This window comes from Lithobates pipiens, unplaced genomic scaffold (genome assembly GCF_037356315.1).
Source record: "Lithobates pipiens isolate NorthernLeopardFrog02 unplaced genomic scaffold, aLitPip1_a1.2 Scaffold_19, whole genome shotgun sequence".
In the NCBI taxonomy this organism is placed as follows: domain Eukaryota; kingdom Metazoa; phylum Chordata; class Amphibia; order Anura; family Ranidae; genus Lithobates; species Lithobates pipiens.
The window spans coordinates 455,578,411-455,595,853 of NW_027507764.1; the positions used below are offsets into that span (position 1 = coordinate 455,578,411).

At 42.1% G+C, this 17,443-nt stretch overlaps 1 protein-coding gene across 1 annotated transcript in view; it reads left to right on the forward strand.

Annotated features, from left to right (window-relative positions):
- The window catches only part of RAB2A (RAB2A, member RAS oncogene family), a 156,958-nt gene that overhangs the window by 18,292 nt on the left and 121,223 nt on the right, over positions 1-17,443 (forward strand). Inside the window, exon 2 of the mRNA XM_077492754.1 lies at positions 7,198-7,269. Within this exon, the coding sequence (XP_077348880.1) occupies positions 7,198-7,269 (72 nt within the window). The remainder of the gene's footprint in view (positions 1-7,197; positions 7,270-17,443) is intronic.

The window sequence follows — 17,443 nt, forward strand, 5'->3', positions numbered from 1 at the left end:
AGTATATTTTTGGGGAAAAAAAATGTCAAACTAAAATAAATAAAGTAAAATGAACAATAAAATATATATATTTTTTTAAAGCGCCCCTGTCCCCATGTGCTCGCATGCAGAAGCGAACGCATACGTAAGTCCCGCCCACATATGAAAACGGTGTTCAAACCACACATGTGAGGTATCGCTGCGTACGTTGGTGCGAGAGCAATAATTCTAGCCCTAGACCTCCTCTGTAACTCAAAACATATAACCAGTAAAAAAAAAATTAAATCATCGCCTATGGGGATTTTTAAGTAGCGACGTTTGGCGCCATTCCACGAGCCTGTGCAATTTTGAAGAGTGACATGTTAGGTATCGATTTACTCGGAGTAACTTCATCTTTCACATTATGCAAAAATTGGGCTAACTTTACTGTGTTTTTTTTTTTTTTAAGCACAAAACTGTTTTTTTTTCCCAAAAAAAGCATTCGAAAAATTGCTGCGCAAATACCGTGCGAGATAAAAAATTGCAACGACCACCATTGTATTCTCCAGGGTGTTTGCTAAAAAAACATATATAATGTTTTGGGATTCGATGTAATTTTCTAGCAAATAAATGATGATTTTTACATGTAGGAGAGAAATGTCAGAATTGTCCTGGGTGCTCCAGAACGCCTGATGGCGCTCCCTGCATGTTGGGCCTCTGTATGTGGCCGCACTGTGTAAAAGTCTCACACATGTGGTATCGCCGTACTCGGGAGTAATAGCAGAATGTGTTTTGGGGTGTAATTTGTGGTATGCATATGCTGTGTGAGAAATAAACTGATAATATGACAATTTTGTGAAAAAAAAAAAAAAAAGGAAAAAAAATCTTGATTTTGCAAAGAATTGTGGGAAAAAATGACAACTTCAAAAAACTCATCATGCCTCTTACTAAATACCTTGGAATGTCTTCTTTTCAAAAAGGGGTCATTTGGGGGGTATTTGTACTTTTCTGGCATGTTAGGGTCTCAAGAATTGAAATAGGCCGTCAGTACTTCAGGTGTGATCAATTTTCAGATATTGGCACCATAGCTTGTGGACTCTATAACTTTCACAAAGACCAAATAATATCCACCAATTTGTACTTATTTTTACCAAAGATATGTAGTGGTATAAATTTTGGCCAAAATTTATGAAGAAAAAATTACTAATCTGCTAAATTTTATAACAGAAATGAAGAAAAATTCATTTTTTTACAGAATTTTCTGTATTTTTTCTTTTATAGCACAAAAAATAAAAAACCCAGCGGTGATTAAATACCACCAAAAGAAAGCTCCATTTGTGTGAAAAAAAGGACAAAAATTTCATATAGGTCCAGTGTTGCATGACTGAGTAATTGTCATTCAAAATGTGAGAGCACCGAAAGCTGAAAATTGGTCTGGTTATTAAGGGTGTTTAAGTGCCCAGTGGTCAAGTGGTTAAGCTCCTGCAGCCTCTCTGGTGTGGCTTGAGGTACAGGCAGTGTTTCTGAGAATATTGCCTTGGAGGTCCCTTTTCTTTAATAAAGCCCCGTGAAATAATTTTTTAAGGCACTCCATCTTCCTCCTAACTTTTGGCCATTGATACCAATTTGACCCTCTGATCTGCGGTGTGCTGAACCTTAGCGCTCCCCTACCATCAATATCTGCCTGTCCTTTCCTTTTTAAACTTGTCACCATCTTTACTGAATGAGTTGTTCCCCCTAGCAGCTATGGGAGTCGCTCTGCTCCAGCAATTAAACTCCTGTACCGACATCCCCAACATCATTAAACTTTGCATATTTATTGGGATGTATCGGCTCAGGACTGACTTCTCTAGCGCTTTTCCTTCTACCCTGTTGTGATGCTTGAACCTCCATGTCTCCACTCACTTCTATACTGTACCCTGCCAGCACCCGATGATGGGTATTGGTCCAAACTACCTTTTTAGGTTGACCATGCTTAAGTGTTTGCCAGCTGCTTCCTTAGATGCAGGGTCTGGGTTTCCAAGGAAACAACTTTCTTACATTTTACACTGCAGTATTCACCCTCAAGGAACGAATAAATGGCACATGATGTGCACCGAGTCACAACACCATTCCTATTGCACATGGTACATGCTGCTATTGTAATGGGGATAATCTGGGAAAGACTAAATTTGATATTTTACACAAATGTTAATTGTCCTTCCTGACTATATTTTATTCTGAGCACTAGGTGTTCCCTAGTTGTTTGCCATCTCCCACTCCCTTATCACATGGCCCCTGTCCTCCTCTCCTCCTGCCCCTTTATCAGATGACCCCCCCCCCCCCCCCCAGTGTCTTCTGCTCCCTGTTCCCACTCACTGATCCTTTCCCCCTTTTTCAGCTCGCGGACCACAGTGCCTGTGGTCCACTCCACCTTTCTCTGTCTCGTGGACCTTGGCATCTGCTCCCGCTCACACTGCCTCCATCATCTGCTTCTAATGCTCCTGGTTGCCAATCACCTCTGTACTCGTAATGTCTGTTACTCGATGTCCTCACAGCCCTTATTATGCACTATTCTCCAATGTACTCAGTTACTTGCAGGGGCATGTTTTTAGAGAGAAAACTTTATGGCTAAATTTGGCTACTTCCTGGACAAACACTTCAACCAATTAAATTATTATTTATATATTGTGTAGAATAAAATGATCTTAATTTTTTGGGGGTGAACCCTTTTTCTCCCAGGGCTTAATCCAAATTTCTCCAATGCCATACCCAATCCTGTCACAGGTGACTGACACTCACACACTCACTCTCTAAAATATGCTTCTATCCTCAGCTTGTTCAGTTAAGCTTTGAAAATGAAAGAAGCTAATTGGTTACAATACACATCTGCTAACTGCTCCAGTTTTGTTACATTAACCACTTTAGCCATCTTTTGCGATACGGCACTGTCGCCCTAACTGAGCTTTCTTTTGGTGGTATTTGATCATCTCTGTGGTTCTTATTTTTTGCGCTATAAACAAAAAAAAAAAAAAAACAATTTAAAAAAATGTGTATATATATATTTTTTTTTACATTTTTTTTTTTTTATTATTTTTTTATTTTTTTTTCTATAATATCCCCCAAAAATATATATAAAAAAAATTTTTCCCTCCCGTTTAGGCCGATATGTATTCTTCTAGATATTTTTGGTAAAAAAATCACAATAAGTTTGGTTTGCTCAAAAGTTGTAGCGTTTACAAAATATTGGATAATTTTATGGCAATTTTTTTCATAAAAAAAAAAAAAAAAAAAAAAATTAATTAAATTTATTTTTATCGTGACTGCAACATTATGGCGGACAGACATTTTTTTTACACATTTTTGGGACCAATGGCATTTATACAGCAATCAGTGCTATGTAAATGGCAGTGAAGGGGTTAACCACTAGGGGGCAGTGTAGGGTGATTCTAACTGTGGGGGGCGTGGCTACGTGTGACACATCACTGATCTCTGCACCCGATCACAGGGAGCAGAGATCAATGACACATTCACTAGGCAGAACGGGGTGATGCTCGTTTACATTAGCATTAGGGCTGCAACTAACGATTATTTTCATAATCGATTAGTTGGCCGATTTTTGTTTTGATTAATCGGTTAATAACTTAAAAAAAAAAAAAGTGGGTCAAATTCACGTTCATTTTCAACCACAGTGACAGGAAAATTTGGAAATAATAGAAAACTTCTCGGTCAAAGGAATTTGCAGACAGTGCATGTGGTTTTTGTTCAGAAATGAAGTGAAAATTTCAAACAAAATTCTTTCAGTGAATGTACAAAGATTTTTCATCTGAATGTTCCCACCTGAAGATTGATCCGTGAGGCCAGCATAAGGCTCAGTGCACACCTATGCAGTTTTTGCTTTTGATGTGTTTTTGCTGTGATTTTTTTTATTTTATTTTTTATTTTTTTGATTTTACTGCAATTAGCATTGTGTTTTTTTAATCTGCCACCCAATAAAAAAAAAAAAGCTGCAAAAACACATTACATTCTTTTCTGCAGCTTCTCCATTGAAGTATATTGAACCAAAGAAGCACCGTTTTGTGTTTGAAAGTCTCTGACCCTTTCCAAATATGCAGCGACTGAAAAAAGCAGGAACACCAATCCATGCTTTCCACTAGCTAGTAAAATCACACCACTCCCCCCCCCCCCCACACTATATTGAAACACCAGCTAGGCACACGGTTAACCCTTTCCTAGCCAGTTTCAGTACAGTGATGGTGCATATTTTTAGCACTGATCACTGTATTGGTGTCACTGGTTCCCAAAAAAGTGTCAGATGTCCGCCACAATATGGCAGCCCTGCTACAAGTCGCTGATTGCTGTTATTACTAGTGAATAAAAATTCCATAAATATATCCCATAGTTTGTGGACACTAACTTTTTTGTTCAAACCAATCAATGTGCGCTTGTTTTATTTACGCTTTTGTCTGTAGCTCAAAAAGTAAAAACCACAGAGGTGATCAAAGAACAACAAAATAAAGCTCTATTTGTAGGGGGGAAAAAAGGCATACATTTTATTGGGAGGTAGTGTTGCACGACCGCGCAATTGTCAACGTAACGCAGTGCCATATCTGAAAATGGCCTGGTCATGAAGGGGTAAATCTTCCGGAGCTGAAATGGTTAAAGTATTTTATGGTGTGTGTGTGCGTGTTAACCTAAAAGAAAAAATCCTGTTCCCTTATAGCATGTTGTAAAGCACAGTGCTTGTGCTGTATAACCTGCCTGATCCTGCCACTTCCTGTGTCCCCCTTCTCTGTGCTGCCACGATAATTATGGCTGCTGGGCCCTGACCATCATGGTCAGTATACGTCCCTCTGTCAACCGCAGCTGTCCTCTCTGCCGTCCTCCCTGCCTGGCAGCTCCGTGTCTGTCTTCGCCGCCGACATTGGTACGAATAAAATATTAGAGATTGTCACTCTCCAGCTAGTTATACAGTAATCAATGAAATTTTATAGCACTGATCAATGTATTTAGTGTCACTGGTCTACAAAGTATCACTCTGTGTCAGATTTGTCCGCCACAATGTCGCAGTCCTGCTAAAATCTCTGCCATTACTAGTAAAATATAAGTCCCTAAATCTATCCCGTCGTTTGTAGATGCTATAAATTTTGTGCAAACCAATATACGCTTATTGGGATTTTCTTTTCTTTATTTACTTGCCAAAAATACGTAAAAGGTTTTTTTATTTTTTTTTTATTATTATTATTATTATTATTATTATTATTATTATATATATATATATTTTTTTTGTTTTTTATAACGCAAAAAATAAAAAGCACAGAGGTGATCAAATGCCACCAAAGGAAAGCTCTATGTATGGGGGAAAGAAAGGACTGCATCGCACGACTGTGCAATTGCTTATTAAAGCGCCGCAGTGCCGTATCACAAAAATGGCCTGGTCAGGGAGTGGGTAAAACCTACTAGAGTTGATGTGGTTAAAGGTCTTTTTGACCCCAGTGGGACAGTGTAAATGTAAAGTAAAATGGGGGGGGGGGGAGAATCAAATGTGTGCCTCCCATCCCTCCATGCTTGCGTGCATAAGCAAACGCATACAAAAGTCGTGCCAGCATATGTAAAGGGTGTTCAGATCACAGGTGAGGTATTGCTGCGATCGTTAGAGTGAGAGCAATAATTCTAACACAAGACCTCCTCTGTAATGCTAAACAGGGTACCCTGTAAAAGTGTTGCCTATGGAGATTTTTTTTTTTTTTTTTTTTTTTTTTTTTTAAGTACCGTAATTTGTAGCCATTTTACAAGCGTGTGCAATTTTAAAGCATGACTGTCATCTATTTACTCACATTGTATGACAAAAATTGGAGTAACTACTGTATTTTCTGTTTTTTAAAGTGTATTTTTTCCAAAAACATTGCGTTTGAAAAACTGCTGCGCCTATACAGCGTGTCATAAAATATTGCAACGATTGCCATTTTATTCTCGTGTGTGTGTGTGTGTGTGTGTGTTTTTGGGGATTCTAACTCCTTTTCTAGAAAAAAATACTAATTTATACTTGTAAACAAAGCTCCAGAAAAGGCCTGGTCAGCAAGTGGCTAAAATTCAGTAATACTGTCTCACCCTGCTCTGCACAATGCTCAGTTGCTCTCCATTTTTAGGCACGGCTGAATATGTAGAGGCCGATTTGCTTGGCGGCTTTAAAGCACAATTCAACCCTCCTATCCTTTACTGCCACGGAAGCTGCTTCTGTTTGATCTGCAGCTGCCTTGGTACTGCTCATGTGATCAGTTATGACACCAGCCATTTGATGGTTTTGACAGTTGGTATTCCAGGAATTTAAGCAGGTTTTTGAAATTGTTAAATTGACTGGTTTAGTTCCACTTTATGATTTTATTGCTGTTCATGGCTTCAGCAAAAATGACAGCGTCCAACAAGAAAACTGGAGGAAATTTACAGCACACTGATTTTGGTGGCATAATTATTAATGTGGAATGTATGTTCCTTGCTAAAGAATATTATCCAGTTATGGGTAACGTTTTGCTTTTAAAGCGGGAGTCCGCCGTGTGGTGTTTTTTTTTTTTTTTTTTTTTTTTTTTTAAGCCAGCAGCTACAAATACTGCAGCTGCTGACTTTTAAAATAATGACACTTGCCTGCCCAACGCGCCCGTGATGTCGGCACCCGAAGCCGATCTCTCGATCGTCTCTCGGGTGCTGCCGCCGCCATCTTGGGTATGGGAATCGGGAAGTGGAGCCTTGCGGCTTCATTTCCCGGTTCCCTACTGCGCATGCGCGAGTCGCGCTGTGCAATAAGGATGGTCCCCGCTGTCTCTGGGATCTGTGTGTTTCCCAGCAGGCAGCGGGGGACCTTCGGAAAGGGGCGTAGCTTCTGCTGAATCTACGCCGGAAGTGGGTGCAGATACATGTACTGTACAGGTACCTGCACCCCCCCCCCTGAAAGGTGCCAATTGTGGCGGTGGAGGGGGGGAGGGTTCCAATGAGCGGAAGTTCCACTTTAGGGTGGAGCTCCGCTTTAAGTTGGTCAAATTTCTTTCTGAAAATGTCAGCTGGTTGGACATCTTGGCCTCATAACTAACTCGCCTTGGACCAATCTAAAAGATGGATATGGCACACACATTGTAGAAGTTGTATGACTCCATCTGATGACTGGATGTTCTTAGTATTTGTAAAGATTGCATTTATTGGTGTAATGTAACTAACTAGCCTAAAGAAAATATTTACGTTTTTTCTTTCTTTTTTTTTTCTTTATAGGTGTTGGTAAATCTTGTCTACTATTACAGTTCACAGACAAGAGGTTCCAGCCTGTCCATGACCTGACAATTGGTAAGATACAAAAAAAATTCCACTGCACATGACATTTTTAAAACTAATTGACCTTTTTGATTTTCAGTCTGCAGCCTAAATGTATTTTTTATATATATAAATTTTTTTTTTTTTTTTTTTTTTTTTTTTTTTTTTTTGTAAATGGGCAAGGAAGGGGGTTCTAACTCCATGGGGGCATTCTTCATGTTCATACACAGTTCATTTATGGATCTAATTTTTGTGTAATTATTTCAACAGTTTTGAGGTAAAATTACAGGCATCCACAACTTATTTTTTAAGGTTTACTGAAATATGCTGTACAAGTTCTGGTGATCATTTGGACTGGCTTAATAGGTGCTGGGGATCTATTGTTTCTCTTGTTACACTTTTTCTAGTGATGCTACAATACTGAAAAAGTATTGACTTGGCAGTGAATTTGGGTATGTTAAAGTGGTAGTAAACTGGGCAATTTAAATCCTTAAAGTGGAAGTAAACCCACTTTTTTAACTTTTACCTACAGGAAAGCCTATAATAAGGCTTACCTGTAGGTAAAAAAAATATCTCCTAAACCTGTACGGTTTAGGAGATATTCCCCTCGGTATGCGCCGCTGACTGCAGCAGCGCATGCGCACAAGGGGGTTCTCTCCGCGAAAATCCGGCAGCGCTCGTCCGGCCGGATTTAAATCTCCCGCGCGCATGCGCGGGAGTGACGATATCGCGGCTCCGGCCACTCACAGCGCCGGAGCCGCGATACCCGGAAGAGACGCCGAGGGAGCATGTCGGCTTCCTCGGCGTGGATCGGGCGAGATGTCGGGGCCTCGTTCTAAGGTAAGTATTTCATAATGAGCTAGTATGCGGTGCATACTAGCTCATTATGCCTTTTGCTTTGCAGGTTTTTAAAAAAAAAAAAAAAAAAATGCGGGTTTACTACCGCTTTAAAAGAGAAGTTCACCTTTCATAACATGGTACACCCATATTCAGGTTGTAACATGTCATAAATGGACTGGCCCCCGTTCCCTGCTGTGAAAGCAGACCAGGGATCTTCTCCCCATGTTTGCTTCCAGAATAAAAAGATTAAAAAAAAAAAGTGGCTGTGTGGAGCTCCGCCTACACAGCCATGTGACTCATGCTGTCCTCTGAATGGGATAACTACAAGGTGTGGTAGGCTTTGCAGTTGTTGGCTTGTAGTTTTTAATCTACCACGGCACTGTGGGTGCTGTGGTAGTTTTGAGTCTTCCTGTCAGAATGTATCGGCTTCCTTGTTCAAGGTACAACACTGACAGATCTGCAGGAGACCTGCTCTTATGTAGCCTTGATGTATATCTTTGCAGGTGCAATTATGCCTCTTAACCTTTTTGCTTGTTAACCTTCTTGGGATCCCTAAGCACTTGGTACATTTTTAAATCCTTGGTGAGATACAGCATATGCTGAGACTTGTAGTCTCCCCTGCCTCCCAGGTATCCCTGTAGAATTGGCAGCACACAGATAAGGTATTGCCCCATCGTAGATGAGACACCCCTGCCCAACCATCTGCCACCTACTCCAGCCCCCAGGGCCCCTCAGGCCTGCTCTTTTCCCCTGCTATGCTTTTCACCATTGACACCCAGGCAGAAGTGAGTGCCAGGCCTAGTCAACCCTCAGGCAGCTCAACCAGTGGTGTATCATGGTGGATGGGAGCTATGTAATCTTAGTGAGTGGGCTGACAAAAGCCAGGGCGCAATTTCTATTTGCCATGACAACCTTATATATCCATCTCTCCCATCTCCTCAGAAATGCCTGTTGCTAGGCAGATCGTCCTAATCTGCCTCTTCCTACTCCGCGGTGATCTTCAGTCTTCTCTCCTCCGTGCGTCGTCTTCTGGGTAATGGGGCGCTGTGTGTTCTGGGAACTGTGTCCCAGAACACAGCGCGCCCCATTCACAAAACGCTGAGCGACTCGCGCGTGCGCAGTAGGAAATGGGCAGTGAAGCTGCAAGGCTCCACTTGCTGTTTCCCTTAGATAGAACGGGTCAGCTGCGGGCGGCCGGCATCGTGGGCACCCTGGACAGGTAAGTGCGCTTATTTAAAGTCAGCAGCTGCATTGTTTGTAGCTGCTGACTTTAAAAAAAATAAAAATAAATGAAAGATGTTTTTCGGCTGGCCCTCCCCTTTTGAGCATAGTGTACTGGGCTATTAACCTGAGAGTTTAGGCATCTTCGGCTTGTTGGTAGACTAAGCACCCATTTGAAAAGTGTGTGTGTGTTTGTGTTTTTTTTTTTTTTTTAACCTTTTTTACTAATGAGTATGAATAAAGATATGTTGGAAGTTGTATTTAAGTAAATATGCGCCAAGTTCTGGGATTTTAACAATCCATAGATGTATAAATAGCAGGCACATCAGCTCGGGTTTCACACCTATGCATTTTTTTTTTTTTTTTTTTTTTTTTTTTTTTTGCACGTTTTCAGTTTTGCAGAAACACTACAGTCCATTTAACGTGGTTTCCTATGCATGTAGGTCATATCTGTGCATTTTATGGAAAGGGCCACAGACTTGTTTTTGGTTCCATGGACTTCTTCAATGGATGAAAAGCATGTATTGAAAAACGCACCTGCAATTTGCAAACTGCAACCTGCATAGATGTGAATCAGGCCTTATTGAGCATCCGGACACATTTAAAACTGTGTTGCTCTGATATGCAAACTTCATCTCTCCTCTGTTTTTAGGAGTCTTTCTCTACCTCCCCATTGGTAAGTGAGGCCATCTGTCATGATGGCGGACCATTAGTAAGCTTTGAGGAGGAGAGAGGACACCAGCTTTGTGTTTTCTGTTAAACAGAATTTGTTTCTTCGGTAGGAAAGGTTATGGACATCACTGCTGCAACTTGCTTGGTGAATATCATCCAAAAGTTAATTTATTTCAGTAATTTAATTCACTGTGTGATTAATTAAACACCGAGTGATATGACAAGGATATCTTTCAATTTTAACAATTTTGATTTTGGCTTACAGCTGATGAAAACCCAAAATTCAGGATCTCAAATTTCTGAATATTGTGAACTTGTGGTGTCACGCTCCAATCAGCTAATTAACTGTAAACGTGTAAATGTTTCCTGAGCCTTTAAATCTGTGGTTCTCAACCTGGAGGGTGAATGATGATTTACCAGGGTTTACCAAATCCTGGACTATTCCTGAAGCCTGCACCATTATTGCAGCTGCCCCTGGAGCCTGTGGCTGCCCACTCAGCCTCTTTACAGCTGCCCATTCAGTTCACCATAAGTAACCATAGTAAGCCCTTGTACACACGGTCGGATATTCCGATAGGACCGTGTTGTCAGATAATCCAACCATGTGTGGGCTCTGACGGACCAAGTTTTCCAGCTGGGCTATAGAAAATTTCCTACAACATGATCCGATCGGACTTTGTCCGATTTGTGTAGATAATTCCGATCGGACAAAGTGCCAGGCATGCTCAGATCAAATTCCTCGACCAAAGCTATTGGCTACTAGCCTGAATGTAGTCCCATCGTAACTAAATTACGTAATCACGTTCTGAATGATCGGATTTTCCGACAAATTTGTCCGACCGTGTGTATGCAACAGTTTCGGACACAATCCAACGGATTTGGTTGTCAGAATGTCCCACTGTGTGTACAAGGGCTAAGAGAACAAACAAGACGGCTAGAGAGAAGGATGGAGAAAAAAATTAAATAAATTAGGACAGTGAGAGATAAAATGGATATAAAGGCGAACAAAGAAAAAGAATGGTACATCCTCAAATGTACTGTAAGGGGTTTTAATGCTGAAGGAGTGGAAGGGACTCGAGGACTGCTATATGTCCATGGGTTAGGGGTGCAAATTACTTGTATTGCCTTAGGTGCTAACAACCCTTGCTACAAAAATAATTTTACTATTAGCGGTCCCCGCAACTTTTGAAATGTTATCCAGGAGACACGGCACTAAAGGGGTTGAGAACCGCTGCTTTAAATGGTCTGTCTGGTTCAGTAGGTTACACAATCATGGGGAAGACTGCTGACTTGACAGTTGTCCAGAAGACAGCCATTGACACCCTCCACAAGTGTGGGGCGACTAAGTCACAAAAGGTTATTGCTTAAAGAAGCTGGCTGCTCAGAGTGCTGTATCCAAGCATATTAATGGAAAGTTGAGTGGAAGGAAAAAAGTGCACAAGCAACAGGAATAACTGCAGCCTTAAGAGGATTGTGACAAAGAGGCCATTCAAGAATTTGGGGGAGATTCACAAGGCGTGGACTACGGCTAGTGTCAGTGCTTCAAGAGCACACACACACACCACACACACATCCAGGATATGGGCTACAACTGTCCCATTCTTTGTCAAGCCACTCCTGAACCAAAGACTGTCAGAAGCATCTTACCTGGGCTAAGAAGAAAAAGGACTGGACTGTTGCTCAGTGGTCCAAAGTCCTCTTTTTGGATGAAAGTAAATTTTGCATTGCATTTGGAAATCAAGGTCCCAGAGTCTGGAGTAAGAGTGGAGAGGCACAGAATCTAAGTTGCATGAGGTTCAGTGTGAAGTTTCCACACTGAGTGGGGGAGTTATGTCATCTGCTGGTGTTGGTCCACAGTGTTTTATCAAGTCCAAAGTCAGCACATCCCTCTACCAGGAAATTCTAGAGCACTTCATGCTTCCCTCTGCTGACCAGCTTAGTGGAGATGCTGATTTCATTTTCCAGCAGGACTTGGCACCCGCCCACACTGCCAAAAGTACCAGTGCCTGGTTTAATGATCATGGTATCACTGTGCTTGACTGGCCAGCAGACTCGTCTGACCTAAACCCCATAGAGAATCTGTGGGGTATTGTTAAGAGGAAGATGAGACACCAGACAACAATGCAGACAAGCTAAAGGCCACTATCAAAGCAGCCTGGGCATCCATATCACCTCAGTAGTGCCACAGGCTGATCGCCTCCATGCCACACCAAACTGGTGTAGTAATTCTTGCAAAAAGAGCCCCAACAAACTATTGAGTGCATACTGTACATTGACATACTTCACTAGCTGTAAGCCATAATTGTCAAAATTAAGAGAAATGCTTGAAATTGCTCTATGTAATGCATCTACACTCATAAGTTTACATACCCTGGCAGAATTTATGATTTATTGGGAAATCTAGGGAATATGAATGACACAAAAACCTTTTTTTCACTCATGGTTAGTGTTTGGCTGAAGCCATTTATTAACAATCAACTGTGTTTACTCTCTCTTTAAATCATAATGACAACAAATGACCCTGATCAAAAGTTTACCTATCCTGGTGATTTTGGCCTGATAACATGTGCACAAGTTGACACAAAGGGGTTTGAATGGCTATTAAAGGTAACCATCCTCACCTGTGATCTTTGTGTGTCTATAAAAGTTTTCGGCTGCTAGCCGGAGTTAAAACTGCCCCGCTAGCGGCTGCATAGTGCCGCTAAAACGACAGTAAAGCGCTGCTCAATATAGTGCCACTTTACCGCCAGGGCCCGCAACACCCCAGCGTGAAAGTAGCCTTAGTGAAATTCACTTTTTGAATGATCTAATTCAGTGGTCTCGAACTGGTGGCCCTCCTGCTGTTGCAGAACTATAAGTCCCATCATGCCTCTTCCTATGGGAGTCATGCTTGTAACGGTCAGCCTTGCAATGCTTCATGAGAATTGTAGTTCTGAAACAGCTGGAGGGCCGCCAGTTTGAGACCCCTGATCTAATTTCTTTGGGAAAATTGACCTGTGTATGAGCGCACACACCTCTTTGTGTTCAGCTAAGTTAAGCACTTTGTGAAAAGAGGTGGTTTGGTAACGCTAGTAGGGTTAATTGAGTTGTCTAGCTGCAGTATAGATGGGTACATATGTGGCCGTAGCCCGAAAGGCAAGTGACCAAGACCAATTTGATGAAAGGAGCTGGACAACATGGCAGTTCTCCACAGTTTCAGTGAGCACTACATGTAGCATCAGACAAGCTTTTTACTGTGTAAAATGGACATGCAAGCAAAGTAGGGTAGATAGGTTTAATTATTATTATACAGGATTTATGTAGTGCCAACAGTTTGCGCAGCGCTTTACAACATGAGGCAGGTGGTACGCTTGCAATACAAATCCATACAGGAGGGATCAGAGGGCCTTGCTCGTTAGAGCTTACAATCATTTTCATTGATGCTAACTGCTGCTGCATCTGCTTAAAGAAATGGAAATCCATAACGCAAAATTTTGGAGAATTTTTATTTTCAAGTCAACTAGGCATTTGTATAATATGTAACATTTAATTTGTTCTTCAATTGCACAACCCTTTTAAAGGTCATTACTGCTGGAAACCGTGGTGTCACATGGTTTAAAAGTGTTTTGCAAAGCAAGTCATAGCTGTCGGTAAATGGAATGTGCATGTTGAAATAAGGATCACTTGGTATAAACAACTTGATTACTGCTTAGTGGTACTTGAAAGATAGGAGTTCCATTGCATTAAAGTAAACATTTTGTTAAATATCTCAGGCAACCTTCATGGCCTGTATTCATACTGTGCTTACATCCTGTACTTTTTTATTTCTCATTATACTAATTTGTTTTTGCTATGTCCAAGAAGTACCCAAGACTGAGACCCCATTCACACCTGAGCGTTTTGTCGCTTGAAGCCTGAAGCTACAAAACGCTGGAGGGGAAAAAATCCATTATTCTCAATGGAGATGGTTCACATCTCCACTCCAAGTCGCCTGAAGCCCTACGCCTGAAGCTCAAACAAGTTCCGGACCCTTTTTTGTCGAATCGGGCTGATTTGGGCGTTTTTATTCCCATAGAAACTAATGGAAACGCTCAATTCAAGCGACAACGAGCGTTTCTATGGGCGTTTTGTCGCTGTATCTGCTCAGGAGAAAATATAATTTACATAAGGAAATGACAGATGAAAAGCAGAAGCAGAAAAGGAAGCAGATGAAAAGAGATAAATATTTTTCCTATTGGCTGAAAAAAAACCGCTGAAGTTAAAAAAACGCCGCAAAATGCTGTATGCAAATGTGCGACAAAACACACGACAAAACGCCGGTAAAAACGCTCAAACGCTATGCTGAGGTGTGAATGCAGCCTGAAAGTTATTTGTATGCAGCATTTGGCCATCAGTCTGGGTGTATCAGTATCCAGAGACATGTACAAATGATAGCCCCTCACCTGCATATTACTGCTGTATCCCTCTCACACCCACCTGCATGGAAGCTATGCACTACCACAGAGCAGTGCAAGGGTTTCCAGGAAGTGCCATTAAAGGAATAGTAAAGGCAGAAGGGTTTTTTTTTTTTTTTTTTTTTTTTTTTTTCCTTAATGCATTCTATGTGCACTCCTCCTGATTGGCTGAGACAGAGCAGCGTCATTGGCGGCTGCTGCTCAAGGTCAGCCAGCCAATCGGCAGCATAAGCAAGTAAAACCCTTGTTGTAATGGTGTCAGCTTTAATGAAGGCTTCCCCCCCCCCCCCTTATTAGTGAGAGCAGTAATAAAGAATCCTGCTTCGCTGATGTCAGCCTTAATAATGGTCCCCAATTCATTGGTGTCAGGTGTTTTTAATTTTTTTTTTTTTTTTTTTAAGGTACACCCTTCATGTTGGTGTCAGTATGAGCTGCGATAAAGTTTCCCCTTCTTCACTGGTGTTCAGTAAAGTTGGGTTCCCTCTTCATTGGTAACATGCCTGTATATACGCACCCATGCTGCTTCCTCCTTCCTTTCCAACCAGAAGTACACCATGCCTGTCGGGCAGGCAGTGCTGCCGTCATTCAATTGTAAGGTGCTGGAACACACAAGCACTAGGCACACCACTGCCACTCTGCATTGTGTCCGCTGGGACAACATGGGCCACCGTTTCAACAGTGCTGTTCTAAGACTGGCAGAAACATCTTCTGTGTTGCTATAGACTGCTGAGATTTTTTGTTATGTTATAAGAAAAGATGCTGTAATAAATCGATGCTTACTTATGAGCACTTCTAAAGGGGTATTCAAACGTAAGCTGCTGAGGACAGGTGGCAATTTCAAGAGCCTGCTTGAGGACTGCTAGCATGTTACTTACTGCATGTTGTGTAAGTCTGTGTTCAAATAGCCAGAGCTAGGTGTTGTATAGAAACATATTTTCATTAGGGATGCACCAAAATTTCGGCCGCCGAAACATATCGGGCGAAAATGCTCTTTTCAGGAAATTGCCGAAAGAGAAAAGCGGCCGATAACGGAGCCGAAAATGGGGCGTGGCCTGGGTAGGGGGTGGGGCTCCGTCCCCTGCCCCTGGTGCCGCTCATCATGAAAAGCTATATCATGCTATAGTGCAGGAGCGCCGCCTCCACCACCTGTTTGATCACAGCGTGGGAACATCACAGCTTTCATTTCAATAGCTGTGTGTTCCCGGCCACGCGCCGTCACGTACAACCCCTCCCCCTTGTCCGGGCACTTTTATAAACAGATCATCCGTCCAATCCTGTGTGCGATCTGTCTATCAAAATGCCCGGACAAGGGGGAGGGGCTTGCGTGAAGGCGCCCTGCCAGGAACACACAGCTATTGAACTGAAAGCTGTGATGTTCCCGGCGCTGTGATCAAACAGGTGGTGGAGGTGGCTCTCCTCTCCTCTCTTCTCTTCACAGGTTAGCTGCAATAAGGAGGGACACTCTGGCTGCATCTGACGTGCACTGGTGAGGCTGCATTGTATCATTGTATCTCCTGTACCACGTCCCCAGTCTCTGACCATCTCCTGTACCACGTCCCCAGTCTCTGACCATCTCCTGTACCACGTCCCCAGTCTCTGACCATCTCCTGTACAAAAAATTATTATTTTTTTAAATATGTTTCGGTATCGTTTTCGGCCTAGTGTATTTTTCATTTTCGGTATCGGCACCAAAAAAACAATTCGTGCACCCCTAATTTTCATATGTGCTCATGTAACCTGTGATATTAATTACTACAAGGGCTGGTTGGAAACAAGTTGTACCAGTCAAATCACGTTTCTGTATTTTCTAAATATTTAATATAATGTTCCCAAGCACAGACCGGGGAACAGGCAATGTTGACTTGCAGTCCAAAACCTTTTTACTGCTTCACACATTGGGTAACTGACCCAGAGCAGGACTTGCTGTTGACATGTAACCACAAATGCAACTGGTTGTATACATCCAAGGCCAGGCATCAGTCCCTAATCTCATATAAATGCTCACGTCTGATTACATGTGAACAGCTCAAAATGTCATTGTGCTTGGGTATGGTATAGTGATGTTCCTCCACCCCAATGTATACAAATGGGGGGGGGGGGGGGGGGGGGAGAAACATTCATACCCATGGGGCTTTAGAGTGGATACATCATTGACATATAACAACCTTTGTATAGTTAAGTGATGTATTTTATTACAAAATGCAGTGAAAACCTGTCCCGTCACACAGTATGAGGCGTGGTAATATTTTTACCAGATTTGCTGCAAGAAGATATTCACACAGGTCCTCCAGTCCACCAAAGTTTTTCTCTTGGTGCCTTGTTCACACCTGAGTGCGGTTCAGGAAACACACTTTCTATGTGTATTTCTGGCACGGTGCTCAAAAAGCTCCACACTCTGTGATGGTAGTCAGTGCAATGCTAACGACGCCTCAAATGCAGGTCGTCAATGCAATGTGTTTGCCTGCACTGGATCGCATGGCGCAGAAGTACCATACAATCTGGCGTCGGTGTGTTTGTGGGGTGTTTTTTTTTTTTTTTTTTTCCTCCACTTGACCTCACTTCATGACAGGGTATTTTTTTTGCCATTCAGTACTGTGCTACTTTAACTGGCAAGTGCACAGTCATGCAAAACTGTACTTTTAAATTTATATATAATTTTTTTTTCCCCCACACAAGTAGAACCATTTATTCCCTTCTTCTTTTTATTTATTTATTTTTTATTTAAAGTGGTTGTAAACCCTTACAAACCACTTTGACCTACAGGTAAACCTAGATTAAGGCTTGCCTGTAGGTCCAATAAATATCTCCTAAACCTATATGGTTTAGGAGATATTTGCCTGAAAACAGGCACCGGCGCGCGGCATTTTTTAACGACGGAGCTGCCGCGCGTGTTGGCTCCCGTGCGCATGCGCGGGACTGACGGCTTCGCCGAATGACAGCGGCGGAGCTGCGAGACCCCCACCAAGAAGATGGATGCCGCGGACTACAGGGGACAGCGGTGACTTCACTGGCTCCTGTGTCAGGTAGGTGACACATAATGG